The sequence below is a fragment of the Procambarus clarkii genome, chromosome 25 (genome assembly GCF_040958095.1).
Source record: "Procambarus clarkii isolate CNS0578487 chromosome 25, FALCON_Pclarkii_2.0, whole genome shotgun sequence".
NCBI lineage: Eukaryota > Metazoa > Arthropoda > Malacostraca > Decapoda > Cambaridae > Procambarus > Procambarus clarkii.
In genome coordinates this window covers 6,973,939-6,990,214 of record NC_091174.1, presented here as the reverse complement: position 1 = coordinate 6,990,214, position 16,276 = coordinate 6,973,939, and the positions used below count along the sequence as shown (strand labels likewise).

The window sequence follows — 16,276 nt, the reverse complement described above, 5'->3', positions numbered from 1 at the left end:
GTTAATGTGTAAGTGGTGCTTCTTGACCGGCCAACGACCTGAAGGCAGGACTCCCACTGACAAGTGGGGTCAAGGAACGTCTCTGCTCCTCCTCCTCTTGCATATTTGGCTAAAGATTTTTATTAGACGATACATTTTCAATAAGCAGATTCCCATTTTATATTTGTTTCACTGTGAACTAAATCTCAATTTTATTTATTCTCTGGACAGATTCCTATTGTCTATATTTTATCTATGAAGAGATCCCTATTTTCTTTATTCACTATGAACAGAGTCCTATTTTATATTTTCATTTAAGAAATAACATTCTTTTTCTAAACTGCTGAAACACGCCAGTGCCACCATGAAGATTTAATTCTCCTTCTACTAAGAAATTAAAACAAAATAATGATTAGTATGGGAAGATTATTTACAACCGTTATTACTAGCTCCCCTTCCCTCAAAACCATAATTCAGTGTCATTATTGTACTTATTTTCCTTACTAATAAGGTCAAAGGTACGGTGGAAGACTCTCTGAGAAAGGTCAGTGTTCCGGATTAGTAGGAAATGGGAGATTTGTATGTACACATTAGTTTATTATTATGGTGGTACTACCTAGCTAGCGACTGGGGAGAGAAATGTGTAGATAGGCAGAAAAGAGAAAAGGGAAGAAAAGAGAGAGAGAGGGGGTGAGAGAGAGAGAGAGAGAGAAGGAATGGCGGGCATAAGAGAGGTAGAGGTAAGGAATGGTAGAGAGGAGAGAAAAGAAAATGTAGAGAGAGAGAAACTAAAAGGTGGAAAGAGAGAGAGAGAGAGAGAGAGAGAGAGGCTCGTATGTTCCTCACCCCCGTCTAGGCTTCATCCAACTGCTTCCTTGACCTTTAGCTGCTATTAAATTCCAGTTCTTTCACCTCTGACCTCTACACTCGTAGTAACATGGAATTAGTTTCTTTAACTAGTGAGTAAGGGAGATATAAGGGGTGGGAGGAAGGGAGGCGGGATTTAAAGGTGGGAAGGAGGTATATGGGAACGAAGAAATAGAGAAAGGGAATAAGGGAAGAAAGTTTCAGACAGAGGGAAGAAGAGAGGATGAAGAGAGTTGCTGGAAAAAAATAAAGAAAACATTTTAACTGTCATAAGTTATATAGATACATACAACATAAAATTCAAGGCTACTGCCCTAAGAATAAGCAATCTTAGTTACGATGATATGAATCTGGCATTGTGACCCAGGCGAACAACCCTCTTCCATTCTTGTACATTACCCCTCTTCCTTTCAGCCCCCATCCCATTTAACCCTTTTCTTTTCCTTTCGCTGTACCTCAGAGTTACACACACTCGCTCTGGGTCGTTACGTTAGCATGCGCGGGGGTTCGCATGCTTCAGTGTGTCTGCTATCAATCAATGGAAACTTTTCTCAAAACCCGATCCAAAGTAAACCTACTGTGAGGAGAAGAGTTGGGATAGGAGGAGGGGACGAAGTGTGGATAGACAGCAAGGGAATTGTTTGGGGGAGGGGGAGGTTAGAGAGAGGATAACGGCTGGAGGTGAGGGAATGAGAAGGGTTAATAAAGTTGAAGACAGGGAAGGTGGAGTAAAGATCGGAGATAGAGGGAATGTTGAGGTGAAACAAAGATTCCAGACAACGGGATTACTTGTCCGTTCTCTTAATTATTCTTTCTTAATATTATCTTATTGTCCTGCACTCCGTTCCTTTTCTCACATCTCTTCACTTCCCCAGTCTAGCTTTCTTACTAGTCTTCTTGGAATGCTCAGTGTATATAATGTTAGTATAGAGCAAAAAATGCCATACAGCCCAGGTGTCAATGCAGGTAATACAGTTATTTACAATGTTGAGTTGCTTTTGTTTTGAGTGAGATTTGACAACAATTTCCAGGGGTTGATCACCCCTTTTCCTCCCAGGGGTGTGGTTATGGCGTGGGGGAGTAGGTTTGACACCAATTCGCTGCTGTTGAGTGCATATCAAGCTCGCGTTCCATGTTTACCTATTCAGTCAAGGTGATATGAGAAAATCAATAGAGACAAAAGAAGAACCTTGAAGAGGCCATTAGTAACGATCTCATTTACACTAAGCAATGTCTACCCACGAGTTATAAAGGATGAAGAATGTTTGTTTATTGTTACATATTTTGTAATTAAATTGCCTGAAACAATGCAGACTATATAAGCACTAGCCGTTCCATACACCGAATATTTTGAGCATTTCTACTTTACTAAATCACAACGAAATAAAATGTAAAAGGAGAACACAGCTCGACAAAATATGAAAAAAGCACTGATTAGGTTAAATAACTTACAACTTGAAATATTATTTTTTAGGGAAGCATATATTACGAGATGACCAGGTTTAAACTGTGAAGATATTAAACTTTATAGTCTGAAAAATGTCCAAGTTCGATATATTGGTGGGTTAGACATATATACGAATGAGTTTGGGTTGATATATATTGGAACTGCCTGCTAATGGCCAGTAGGCCTTCTGGAGTTTCTTGCATTTATATATTTTTGCGTTTTTGTTCTTAAATATCACAGTCCATCCACACAGACGTTATCTCATCATTAACGGTTGAATAAAAAGTTACCAGCTACAATATCAATGGTCTATTGATGGTTAGTGAGATGCTCCCGTCCTCTAAAAGCATCTGTATTTGTACGAGTAGGATCGCTGCTGTAAAATTCTATTTACTGAAAAAATACATTAAACATGTACACATTCCGGGACTAATGACCATCGGCATCGACACGTTTAGTTGGTTTAAATTCATGCGCTTATGTTCCGGAAAACATCCATATTTGACGATTCTCACATAGTAAGAACGGGCTGGGTTCCATTCATAGGAGTCACAGACATTCACATGTATAGAATGAAGCATAAAAATACATAGATATAAATACACACACACATACATATGGTCACATGCACCTATGCATACATACATAAATACACTCGCACAAAGACGGACATGTACCAACTCTCATCCAAGAACTAAATTACGACCTTTGTTCGGATGAGTTTTCAGGCGGCCAAGAGCAGCTCAGGAAGCATTTGTCTTCAGGAAACACTTAGAGATGCACCGGTCTCCAAGGAATGTCTCCTGAGACCCCTTCCTGCCTATCCCTCTTCCTTCTCCCTTCCTTTTTTATCATGCCTTAGGAGACGAGTCTTTTTTAGCACGAGAGAACGAGAGGCTCCTCTGGTGCAAGGTGACGAGAGGTTCCTCTCGAGCGAGGAATCATTGTAATTTTTGTATTGCGAATCTTTTCAACTTCCTTACGAGTGACGTCGAAGGTTAACATTATGTAATAACTTTGTTATGCACAACAGGGCGAGTAAGTTATCTTAAGTACGAGTTATCACAACATTTTTGCTATATTGAACTGAAGTATTTGGAATTGGCTGAAAAGTACAGTATTTTCCAATATTTTTCTGCATGTAGGCTCCGCGAAATTGCCAAGAGTAGAATACATACAAAAATACAAGTCCGTTAAGTACATTCTGGTGGATATTGCAAATGACGGCTGAGGTGGATGACAAAATATGTTAGAGGCTTGTGCTGATGGAATTTCCTATAATAATGGCGGTTTTAAGGGCTGATAATTTAACAGAAAGTAAATAATTGAATCAATGTTATTTTTTCTATGTGTGCGCTAGAAACAAGTCATTGACGTAGTTTTGAACATAGCTACATTCCAATAAAATAATAATGATAAATTTGTAGTGTTCAGGTGGTTTGGCTCTTCATTAATGACCTGGTTAGTGAATGAGATGGACTCCGTCGCCTCGTGTAGTGAGCAGTTTATGGAACGCGTCGCACTGTGTTGACGTGTAGTGAGGCCAGGGGTGCCGTTTGAGGCTTGAAGGAGACTACTATGTACCCTACATGGACACAAGTGGACATACACAGTCCTAGCGCCCCATTCACCGCCTCTTTAAGACGACCCGCCAACTCTCAGGACTGCCCTGTGAAACACATGCCCACCTCCCATCCCCACACCTCCCAGCACTCGCTTCTGCTACTGTATGAAGCGTCGAGGTGCTTCCTCCCACTCAAAGGACCATCCAGAGAAAATCACGCATCTGTGAAGCACTTACCTCGACCCAGACGACTCTCTCGACTGGAGGTAAATCGACCCTTTGACAGCTCCGTCGAGGGCTGTTGCTGCGGGTCGATGAGACAAGGAGAGAGTCAATTGCAAATTATGTCTGATACGGACGACAGACTAGGATCAGGGCGAAAACCTTGCGTCTCATCCTTCTCCAGCGACCATCACGAGTCGCGACTCACATCCTTTCGAAGGCCTTCTCTCGCCATGGCTCCTAAAGGAAACTCTCAAACACCACTCCGTCTGGGACCTCGACGTATTAGCCTCAGAGTCCCATGCGTAGTATTCTCAGTTCGTTTTTTGCTCATGAGCTTTGCCCTGTGCCTCCTGCTGGCGGGAGGCAGTGAGGGTAGTGAGTTCCCGGACCGTGAGTGTTGCGACAGTGTGCCTCCACCACCCCCTAACTACCACCAGGCCACATCAACTACCACAACTACCACCCCCACCCCACACGCCGGACACAACACTTCAACCCTTTCTGGTAAGTTGCATTCATATATATATATATATATATATATATATATATATATATATATATATATATATATATATATATATGTGTGTGTGTGTGTGTGTGTGTGTGTGTGTGTGTGTGTGTGTGTGTGTGTGTGTGTGTGTGTGTGTTTATGCTCCTATTTACGTATGACTCGTTGTGTGTTTGTTCAGTTCTCATAGGATTAAATATGCATTTGTATCACAAGTTACAGCTTTCATTTATATATAAGATCTAGGAGTCCAACCAATTACCTCGATAGGTTTGTATGTGATTTCATTGAGGTGAAGTCAAATATTTGTTAACCCTTCTCTAGTTGTATATGTAAGTGACGTATTACAAGTGAGAATTGTAATACAGAAAATTACTGTATTTTATGTAATCTGGTGCGTAATTGATAGTAAGGCTTTAGTTGATAATGAATTGCATGGGATTACAACAATTACAAATAGCTACAGACCGGGAGATCCAAACAATTCTGCTTATCGGAAGAGTACAGTGATACAAGCAATGAAATGTGTACATATGGGAACAAATAGTTGCTTAATCTTTGTTTTTGTACACGGGAGCAAACTTACATCTATACAGACTTACCACGAAGGGGAAAATCAACTTCAGGTCTTCGCCATGAGCCTACACGGGTCCTAAGCAATATTGGGACTCGTACATGTGTGTATGGAATGTGTGGTTAGTATACGAAAAGTCCCCGAGAGCGATAGGTAGTGAATTTCGTTAGATTACAGTAGAGATGATATGCTGAGTTTATATATCAACAAATTTAGTATGGGAATGAGTAGTAAAATTTAGTGAGGATTATAGTAATAGGGGTGAAGGAAACTGAGAGGGGAAGGGATGAAAAGGCATTTTAATACTTGACAGCTGGAAATTGGCATTACAAAACTTAACGTAGTGCAAATCAAGACGCTTGTGAGCGCAACTCAAACATGAAAAGTGTTTAGGTGATTGTGGATTACGTATGTTTCGGGTTGATAGATGCGGCTTATGGTGAGTGTGAAAATTCTGTGAACTACCTCGTCCTGCACTAATGATCGCAAGAGATCAGCCGAAATAGGCGAGACGCATGTTCTTCTGGCAAGTCTGTTAATTCGAATGAAAATCAGATTGCAATAGATTGCAAAATCAGATTTTCAATCTTCTAGAATAACCTATGTAAAATACTGGCTACACCAGATAAAACGAAGCACTAGGGTACAATATCACCAAACAATTAAGAGGATTGTGAAAGAGAACATTGTGTGATTAGAAGTTGCTATTAAACTGTTCCAGAAAGAAGTCTTATGGATTTTGGGATGATATTAGAGCAATAAAAAGTTCAGTGCTGACTTGCTACAAAACATACAGACAGACATGCTACAAAATGTCTGTGAAACCTCTGCACATTTTGGCCGTAATGATAAATACCTGCACATTGTAGCCCATGCAGTGGTTGAGAAAGCTATAATGAAGCCAGAAAATTAAAGTTATGATAGCTCCGTTTAACATATACGTTGATAGTCTTAAACTTTGGAGGACGAAACTGTGTCTTTCTATCCAGGGGTCTCCCAGGCTTTCTCTTCCCACAAGCCAAGCAATTAGCATATCTTAAAAAAATTAGGTAACCAGCTGGTAATTAAGTTAACAAGTGCTAATAAATTCTTCCTCATTATGTGACACGAAAAGCGTGCACCATTTCTGTTTGCCGGAAACTGTTCAATCTATAAAGTTTTTATGTGGCTGACATGACAGTAATATATATATATATATATATATATATATATATATATATATATATATATATATATATATATATATATATATATATAATATATGACACCTTTGATGGGGTACCCGGCGGTGATGGGGTAGACATGGTCTTTCTCTGCTTCAGTTTCTATGTCTTCTGTTAGTTCGGTATGTTTTTCTGTCTCTGTATCACTTTGTTTTTTGGCTTTGCTCTGTCTCTTTATATATCTGAATGTCCCCCCCCCCTCCCCCCCTCTCTCTCTCTCTCTCTCTCTCTCTCTCTCTCTCTCTCTCTCTCTCTCTCTCTCTCTCTCTCTCTCTCTCTCTCTCTCTCTCTCTCTTTCTCTCACACACTCTCTGTCAATTTGTCTCTAGCTGTCTGTCTTTCTTCGTCTCTGTGTCCACGCTGTGGGCCACTTGGACACATTCGCTACAGGCCGTGGGATGTGTGTGAGTGGAGGATTAACTCTCAGGAGGAATTGGGTATGCAGGTTTGGGGGATGAAGGAAGTTTGATGTCATGAATACATATTACAGGCTGTTATGGGCAAAGTACGATCAAATAAGTTTTACATTTTGCGTACATCGATGCATAATATTTAGTATTAAGAAATAACTGAAGAACAATAAAAACACAAGTAATTCTGAATCTAATTATTAAGATATTGCATGATTCGATGTGTGTAGGGTCCAATTTGCATTGGGTCAAATGGCATTTGGTTCATTTATGCAATCCCTGACCCGAGCATGTAGGGCATGTACCCAACAGCTATTACTGTCAAACATTCAATCATTGAATAAGGCTAGCCCAAAGTGTCTGGCCTCTAGCCTCGAACAGACACATTTATTGGCATGGATATGCAATATATTTATTAAAACATATCCACATGACTTTCAGATGCTTTTATGTTGATATATTTAGCTCTGAGTAATTGCAACTCAGAGCTATATATAGCTTTGTAAGATTACACAACTGTAAATTTCATTTCGGTTCGTTTTCCTATTTTCAGCAATACACACAATGGTTGTTTTTAATTTAACTGAACGTTTTCCACTAAATTCCCTTGATTTCTTGGCTACAGGACCTGACGAACAAGATTGTTTGGTTATAAAAAAAAAATTATTTCACTGTTCCACCGTTCAGATCTCGTGAAATACTTGTGATCAGTCTGATTGGCAACAGCATGTGAAAACTTTCAGAAAATAAATACATTTCTAAACTTTATCATGGCTTCCTCCAAGCCGTGTTCTTGGGTGATATCTTTCCAATATTGGAATGAGAGCTCTTGATGCATTATGGGAAAAGTTTGTTAGATTTTTATGTTTGGTAATTTTGCACCACAGTTTGCTTTGTTATGAACAATTTAGAGGAATGTTTAATATGTTAGCCGCTCTAGTTTATGTTCTGTATTGATTCACACTATATATATTTAAAAGATGTATATGTTAAAGTGTGTATTGGTGTAGGTGTGAAGAGGCATTAGAATGTAAGAGGTAGGTGTGTAGTGGTTCCTAAGTGTGTAGATATTATTAGCCTGAGACGGTTAAGCAGGGGGAGCTGCCATGTAGGTGAACATACGTTTATAGAAGTTTGATTTGTTCTGTTAGTATTTGCTGCCTTTGCTAAGGAAAGAGAGAGAAGAGATGGCCTTCAATCATTACTCTCTGTCTCTGTCTCTCTCTCTCTCTCTCTCTCTCTCTCTCTCTCTCTCTCTCTCTCTCTCTCTCTCTCTCTCTCTCTCTCTCTCTCTCTCTCTCTCTCTCTCTCTCTCTCTCTCTCCCTTTCTGTCTCATTACGCATCCCCTTCCATTTCCTTCTCAAAATTATGACCACACTGTTACATAATTCAATTAGTAATGACTTGCCGCGTGTGAGAAAACACCGCTTGGGTATAATTAATGAAATTATCTGTATATAATTCACTTTTTATGTTAAATATTATATATCTAATAATGATAAAAATCATTAAACCTACAAATTCGGACTAATGATAACATTAATGACTTTTATTATTATTACAGTTTTAATAATAATAATAATAATGACACTAACTAATAATATGATGTTGTTATTACAGTAAATTGCATTTATGAGTAATTTGCCTAGAAAACTGTGCACCCAGAAAATTGTATTTAGTATAAATTTTGATTTGTTAATAGAAACATCATCTTTGATGTTATCTGTGAGGTATTCAAAGGTAAGGGGAAGGACACCCAGGAACAACTTTAATCACAGTTATTGATGTCTTAGCTTGTGAACGTAAACAATAACATGTGTATTGGTGGATCTTGACACGATATTCTCTAGGCATATGAAAAGTCACAATAACGTGGCTAAAAAAAGGTTGACCAAACCACACACTAGAAATACAAGAGATGACGACGTTTCGATCTGTCCTGGACCATTATGAAGTCGATTGTCACCATCGACTGTGACAATCGACTTGATAATGGTCCAGAATAATAGTCAACGATATTCTCTAACTTTGGAAAAAGGTTGTACGTGTTCTGTAGTTGGGGTATTCGGATTTTTTTTTGTTTCATACTTTTCATTATGTCCAGTGAAGTGAGAATTACATACATTTTTTGTTGGTGCATTCACTCAAATGTGGTTTGAAAGGTCGATCGTCAGCTCCTAGATCCTCTTTTTTTTTAATATATTTAGTTCAATGACTAATCATTGCACTAAAATATACAATCTCAATATATAATCTAATCAATGATCACATATAGGCTTTCTAATGCCGGCGTTAAGTTAGTTTTCCTCTTTTGACACACGTTTTTGGCACATTATATTCTTTCTACATTACAATACTTAAAACTGAACTACATAATATAAATAAAGTCTTAAAAAGGGAAAAAAATTAAGCTTATGAATAAAATTAGAATTCCATTTATTAAACTTCTACAGACGTTTGCTAGTCTTCTGTTTATGTTGAAGATTTATACATAGTTTGCTCTCATTGCTCTCACTCATATATATATGTCATTTAAAAAAAAAATCAGCTGATTTGCTCAGAGGAAACTTCACCTGCTAATCATTCGTTCATTTTAAGGCTAAATAATTTGCATATCAAATTCAAGTCTGATTTTTTTTACGCTGTATATTGCTGTTGTTAGCAAATTTTACGACATTCCAGCTCAATATTTTGTATAAATTCTTTAATGTAATGGAAAAAAGGGTACCTAGGAGAGATATATGGGGCACTCCACGTGCAAATATTTTTCACTCTAACTAGACCCTATTTATGTCTATTCTTTTGAAAATAATCATGTATAATCCAGTCAATATTATTTCTTTCATTACCATGCCCTTTTACCTTCGTAATCTGTTTATCCTGAGGTAAGGATAATATCAGAGACTTTGCTAAGGCCTACGAAAATATTAAATATAATTATTTTAAATATGAATGTAAATATGAATGGCCCTTAGTAAAGCCATGCTGTGTGCCCTTTATTTATCTGGGTGTAGTTGAATAGCATTTGTGAATTGTTAATTAAAGCAATATTCCCTTTATGAACAAACTGAAGATTTTTGTAACTCAGAAAACCATGCAATGAGTCATTGGGCTACTTCTTCCTTATATGTAATGACAGCTCTACTTATAAGCATATACACAAGTGCTGTGAAATGTAGAGGAGAGAAATCGTAAGAAGAGATAAAATTGGAGTGGGAGAAAATGTGTGAGTGAGAGAGAGAGAGAGAGAGAGAGAGAGAGAGAGAGAGAGAGAGAGAGAGAGAGAGAGAGAGAGAGAGAGAGAGAGAGAGAGAGAGAGAGAGAGAGAAAACGAGATAGACAGGGTGCGAAGATCGAGACAAGTGTTGAAAACGGGGATAGAGCAAGTGATAAATAAATTGCTACAAGAGTGTGTTAAAAAGTGCAAAATTTAAACAATAAAATGTAATAAGTAATAGATGAAACATATTTGCGTGATGAAAAAACATTGGAAGCGATAGTAGTTATGAAGAAACAAAAGTGAACTCTACCGCCTCGGCTCATAACATATATTCGTTTAGAGTAAACGGTCATAAAACGAACGATGCAACAATAAACACGTAATATGAACGATGATGAATGGGAGTGAAATATTGAAAAATATATCGTTCGCTGGAATTCTGGAGTCCAGGTCTTCATCACCATTAGCGAGATCGTGACAGAGGTCGTCAAGTGTTACTACCCTTCTTCGCTCTGTCTCAGTTCCTCGCTCTGTCTCAGTTCCTCGCTCTGTCTCACCTTCTTGTCCTGTTTTCATTTATCTCCAGCCCTCCCCCCGTCTGTCTCCTTTTACATTTTTCACTATCTTTCTTTGTCGTATTTTATCACCCAGTGTATTATTCCTAAATACCCACCTCTCTCCCTCTCTCTCTCTCTCTCTCTCTCTCTCTCTCTCTCTCTCTCTCTCTCTCTCTCTCTCTCTCTCTCTCTCTCTCTCTCTCTCTCTCTCTCTCTCTCTCTGTATATCCCTGCTTCTGTTTCTTTTCATCTATATGTCTGTCTATCAAGCTGTCTATCTGTCTATATCCCTTTCTCTGTGTTACTGTTTGTCTCCTCTCTCTCTCTCTCTCTCTCTCTCTCTCTCTCTCTCTCTCTCTCTCTCTCTCTCTCTCTCTCTCTCTCTCTCTCTCTCTCTCTCCTATCTACGTATATATATATATATATATATATATATATATATATATATATATATATATATATATATATATATATATATATATATATATTTCATTGAATATGACCGCATATTCTGTATTTATTATTTTCTGGTTTAGGGCTTCAATCCCTCTAACTATTTTCTTAGCATCAGGGCTTAATTGAAATTAAGCCCTGATGCTAAGAAAATAGTTAGAGGGATAGAAGCCCTAAACCAGAAAATAATAAATACAGAATATGCGGTCATATTCAATGAAACATGTTTGAAAGAAAACCTGCTGCCAGTATACACCAATATATATATATATATATATATATATATATATATATATATATATATATATATATATATATATATATATATATATATATATATATATATATATAAATATATATATTAATATATATATATATATATATATATATAAATATATATATAAATATATATATAATATATATATATATATATAAATATATATATAAATATATATATAATATATATATATATATATATATATATATATATATATAAATATATATATAATATATATATATATATATATATATATATATATATATATATATAAATATATATACAAATATATATATAAATATATACATAATATATATATATATATATATATATATATATATATATATATATATATATTAAACTATATATTGTAGGAGAGAATGTTTGTTTGTCCAAAGTTGGCGGTCAAACACTTGGGGCTAGACTCAATGAAATTTGTAGGGGAAATGGTATGGGATACGTGACAGACATTGGCTAGTCGAAGAAGGCCTAACTTAAATGCTTTAAGAAATGTAGCATGTAACCCAACACCCTCGAGGGATTCTCAAGAAGTCTGAAATGAATGTGGGATGAACTTGGGAACGAGATGTCAGTAAAGTGCGAAGTTTACCCGTGCAATTTCTTAATAATATATTTTCCAAGAGAAGGGGAAGAGGGTGAAGTGGGAGGTGGAGGGGGATGACTGGGGGATACATGAAGAGAGAAGCTATCCCGGCCACCGCCGGTTACCCCGCCTTGTAATAAATAAGTAAATAAATAAATAAATATATATATATATATATATATATATATATATATATATATATATATATATATATATATATATATATATATATATATATATATATATATATAAAATTGATACGTCATACTCACCAAAACTCATCAAAGGCGCACCGAAGCGAACGATGATCATAGACTATTAATTCAAATGTAATTTCAAAATGATTGAGTTTGTCGACGTGAGGAAAACAGAGATTAAGACCTCGGCCCGTTGGCTGCCACCTCGTCAGCTTACCTCATTTGTATGCTAATGAGTGCGACAGGTGAGCCCACGCCCTTGGTAATGGCCCATCGCTCCCTCCTCCCTCATATACCCCCTCCACGCCCTAGGTGCTGTCCCTTCACCCCCATCTACTTTTCCAGTGTTGCTCCACTCTTTAAACCTTCCTAGTGTTGTCTTTCACCCATTCCATGCTCCCAGTGATGCCCACCCCCATTTTCTCCCTGCTCACAGAGCAATTTCTCCACCCTCTGGCGACCCCAACTCATGCTCCCAGAGAGAATTTCTCACAAATCCATGCTCCCAGGGTTGCCATCCTTTTCCTCTGGTGCTCCAAGCTGCGTTGTTAATCAACAACAAATTCTAAAGTTCTAAATGTTTGCGCTAACTGCTAATTTAGTCTTCGCGTGCTTCGAAACCTGATCATGAAACTAAATGCATCCACGGAATCTACTTAAGAAACTGACGTATGTCTCGACAGTCGATACACAGCCACTAAAATGTGCTACAGAATGTAGTTTGCGTTGTGGGATTAGTTTGTGTTCGTGTATATATGTGTGCTCATCTAGTTGTGCTTGCGGGTTTTGTGGTGTGGCTCATTGGTCACGCCTCTCAGCTGTCAATCAACTAGTGTACAGATTCTTGAACCTATTGGGCTCTATCAAATCTTCATATGAAACTGTGTATGGAGTCAGCCTTCACTACATCACTGCATTAGGCAGTGATGTAGTGAAGGTAGACTGTGTGTGTGAGTGTATGTGTGTGTGCGTGCGAAGGAGGGGGGGGGAGGGGGAGAGGTTTGCACTTATTATTCTTCTCTACTTGGCAAGTTTTGTGGCGTTTAATTTCCGTTGTCGAATGATTAATGCATTAACTCCATTTTTAGTGTTTAATTAAACATTTGTATTGTTTAATAAATAAAAATGGCATATTATAAATCCTCACAATATGCGGTCCTATTTCACACCCTTCTGGAATATTTTTAGTGAACATTTTAAACATAATGCACGTTGAGGAAGGAAGGCTAGATTTCTGTAGATTTAATATGAGACGCAAACTTTACCCCGATCTAATTTTTATTTTTAAATGTAGCATCAACTGACAGGTACTGGGTCACAGCTGCACTGAACCTTTACAGTTTTCTGACTATTAAATTATGCAGTAAAATACTCTTATGTCGAACGCTGCCAGCTGGCGTTTTCGCTTTTCATATATATATATATATATATATATATATATATATATATATATATATATATATATATATATATATATATATATATAATATATTTATAATAACAGCATATAAACTGCTTTCACTGTTGGTGAAAAGGCCGTAAATCTGCAGTTCGGTTAAGCAGCGCGTCGTAACTTTGATGTACGGTTAACCAAGTTATCGCTGCTCTTCCGTACGATTAGGCAAGATGACATAATTCACGTCTCCCTCCACTCACCCCTTCCTCTCCTTCGCTTCCCTTCCACCTTCGTTCTACTTCTTTCTCCCCCCCCTCACACCCTTACTCCATCCCATCTGTCCAACAATGTGGTAGGCGGCTTCCCGTACGTGAATGATTTATTTTGATAACAGGAGGTGGAGATGTATTTATCCTGTTTAATGGGAGATATTTTGATCTTTTCATCTTTCTCATTGTCTCTGCCTCTTCATTCTCTCTCTCTCTCTCTCTCTCTCTCTCTCTCTCTCTCTCTCTCTCTCTCTCTCTCTCTCTCTCTCTCTCTCTCTCTCTCTCTCTCTCTCTCTCTCTCTCTCTCTCTCTCTCTCTCTCTGTCACTCGCTCACTGTCTATATCTGTTTCCTCTTCCTGTTCAAAACAAGAGAAACGAGGAACACTGACGTATCAGAGGCTTAAAACAAACCTGTAATACTCGGCCCAGTGATTTACTCACTAACACAAGGGGCTGTCTTACCCTCACAGGCGAGGTATATAGTAAGGAGGATCACGTTAACAAGGTACACTTTGCACTTTACACTGGAGACGCTGTTGAGATTCTAGTGAACGTGAGTTGCTGAGTTACGGTTTAGTTAGGGTGTCATTTGTTGTTGGTGTAGTGCAATTACTTCGTGAGGAAGGTGTTAGCTGGACCTTAAGTCTGTTCCAGGGTGAAGTGTAAGCTGGGCCTTAAGCTTGTTTATGGATGGAGTGTGAGCTGGAGCTTGAGCGAATTCCAGGGTGGAGTGTGATATATTAACCACTCCCACTTTTGTATATTTTGTCCATTTGTATTACCTATACTTAAAACACCCCAACAGTGCCAAGTTTATTCAATTACCTCGCAAATTTATTTCATAGCCCTACAACTCTATTTCCAAATCAATATATATTTATAAATATATCTATTTATAAATATATATATATATATATATATATATATATATATATATATATATATATATATATATATATATATGGAAAAGAGAGCATATTGATATGAGGTTATAATGGCGAAATTGTGCGAGTAAATTCTTTCAAAGGTCACAGACTTTCGCCAAGTTGATTACAAGGTACCCAGGCAGGACTTTGCGTGTGAGCAATCCTAAACACAGAGCTTGGATAAACTTGGACAGATGACGTGACTTCAACAGTAACATAATGTTCTATATATATATATATATATATATATATATATATATATATATATATATATATATATATATATATATATATATATATATTAATATATATTACTATACAGACTGTAAGTCACAACAAGGTGGCTGACAGGCACTATCTTGTCGAATCGGCTGTTGAATTTTGCCTTCCTCAGCACATATTTAATTGCTCTATTCATAGCGAGCTTGATTTAACTTATCTTTAGCCAGATAGTCTCTCTTTATTTTACTTCTCCTCCGTTATAATCTCTTTTTATCTCTCTCTCTCAACTCGTTCTCTTCGTTATTTGCCCTTCTGTTGTTATTTTATTCCTGTTTACTCCTATGATATTCCTTAACTAACCTTCTTCTAGCTTACAGCAACATTCCCCCACCTCACTCAAACCTTTTTACCTGTAACAGAAAACCAACATATTCTCTGAAATAACAGCCTCCGCCATGCAAGATACCATCCAATTTCCTGCAAAACATCAGTCAATTTATAAATCAAGAACTCGACTGGGAGGACTTGTGAGCGCAGGGCATCACCACCTCCTCTCCCCCGTGGTAAAACCTCTCCTTTCAGACAACCTGCAAAGCGAACGAACCAATTACACTAAACACTGACCCCAATTACACACCTGACGGCCTTGTTTTGGGTCAACTAAGGGCTTAACTACCTCGTAATTATCACATTGATATTGAGGAGTTAAGCTTTGGGAAAGAGGAGAAGCTGGAGTGATGAATTATGGAGGAGGGAGAGAGAGAGAGAGAGAGAGAGAGAGAGAGAGAGAGAGAGAGAGAGAGAGAGAGAGAGAGAGAGAGAGAGAGAGAGAGAGAGAGAGAGAGAGAATGAAGGGTGAGGTGACAGGGATGAAGTAGGAGGAGGCAGGGATGAGGTAGGCGGGTGTAGGAGTGAGAGGTCCATGAGGGAGGGGGTGAAGGGGTGATTTGGGTGCTCGGAGATGAAGGGGGATAAGGGGGAGAGGAATGCTATTGCGAACTATAGCATCAACTTGGCTGTCGAGAATTGTCCTTGTATGGTATTAGTCATCCGTTTAATTACTGTAAATGGATATGAGGAATACACTCACCTAAATAAACTCGCCTAAATGCGCTTGCATGATCGATTGCTAACTCTTGAGCCCCACATCTGACGGATGTCAATTGTCGCATTCGTTGACTTCTTTCCTGTTATGTCTACTTTTGAAGCCATTATATTAACATATACACCCTCTCCTCTCCCGTGTAGTTGGGAAACATAAATCAGATCAAATCTCTATCAATCTACTCAACCTTTGTTAGATAAATAATAGAATAAGCAGCACCGGCATGTGATCTGCACCGAGTGAAGAATAAA

General features: G+C 37.8%; 1 protein-coding gene across 3 annotated transcripts in view; it reads left to right on the top strand.

The window, feature by feature from the left end:
• LOC123756358 (uncharacterized) overlaps positions 1-16,276 on the top strand; it is a 227,956-nt gene that overhangs the window by 48,116 nt on the left and 163,564 nt on the right. For 2 of the 3 annotated variants that reach the window (XM_069331240.1, XM_069331239.1), the window contains exon 1: positions 3,716-4,586. The exons of the other annotated variant lie outside the window; for it this stretch is intronic. In XM_069331240.1, coding sequence (XP_069187341.1) covers positions 3,872-4,586 — 715 coding nt within the window. In that variant the 5' untranslated portion in view covers positions 3,716-3,871. Of the gene's footprint in view, positions 1-3,715; positions 4,587-16,276 lie in introns of those variants that run through there. 3 annotated transcript variants of the gene reach the window in all.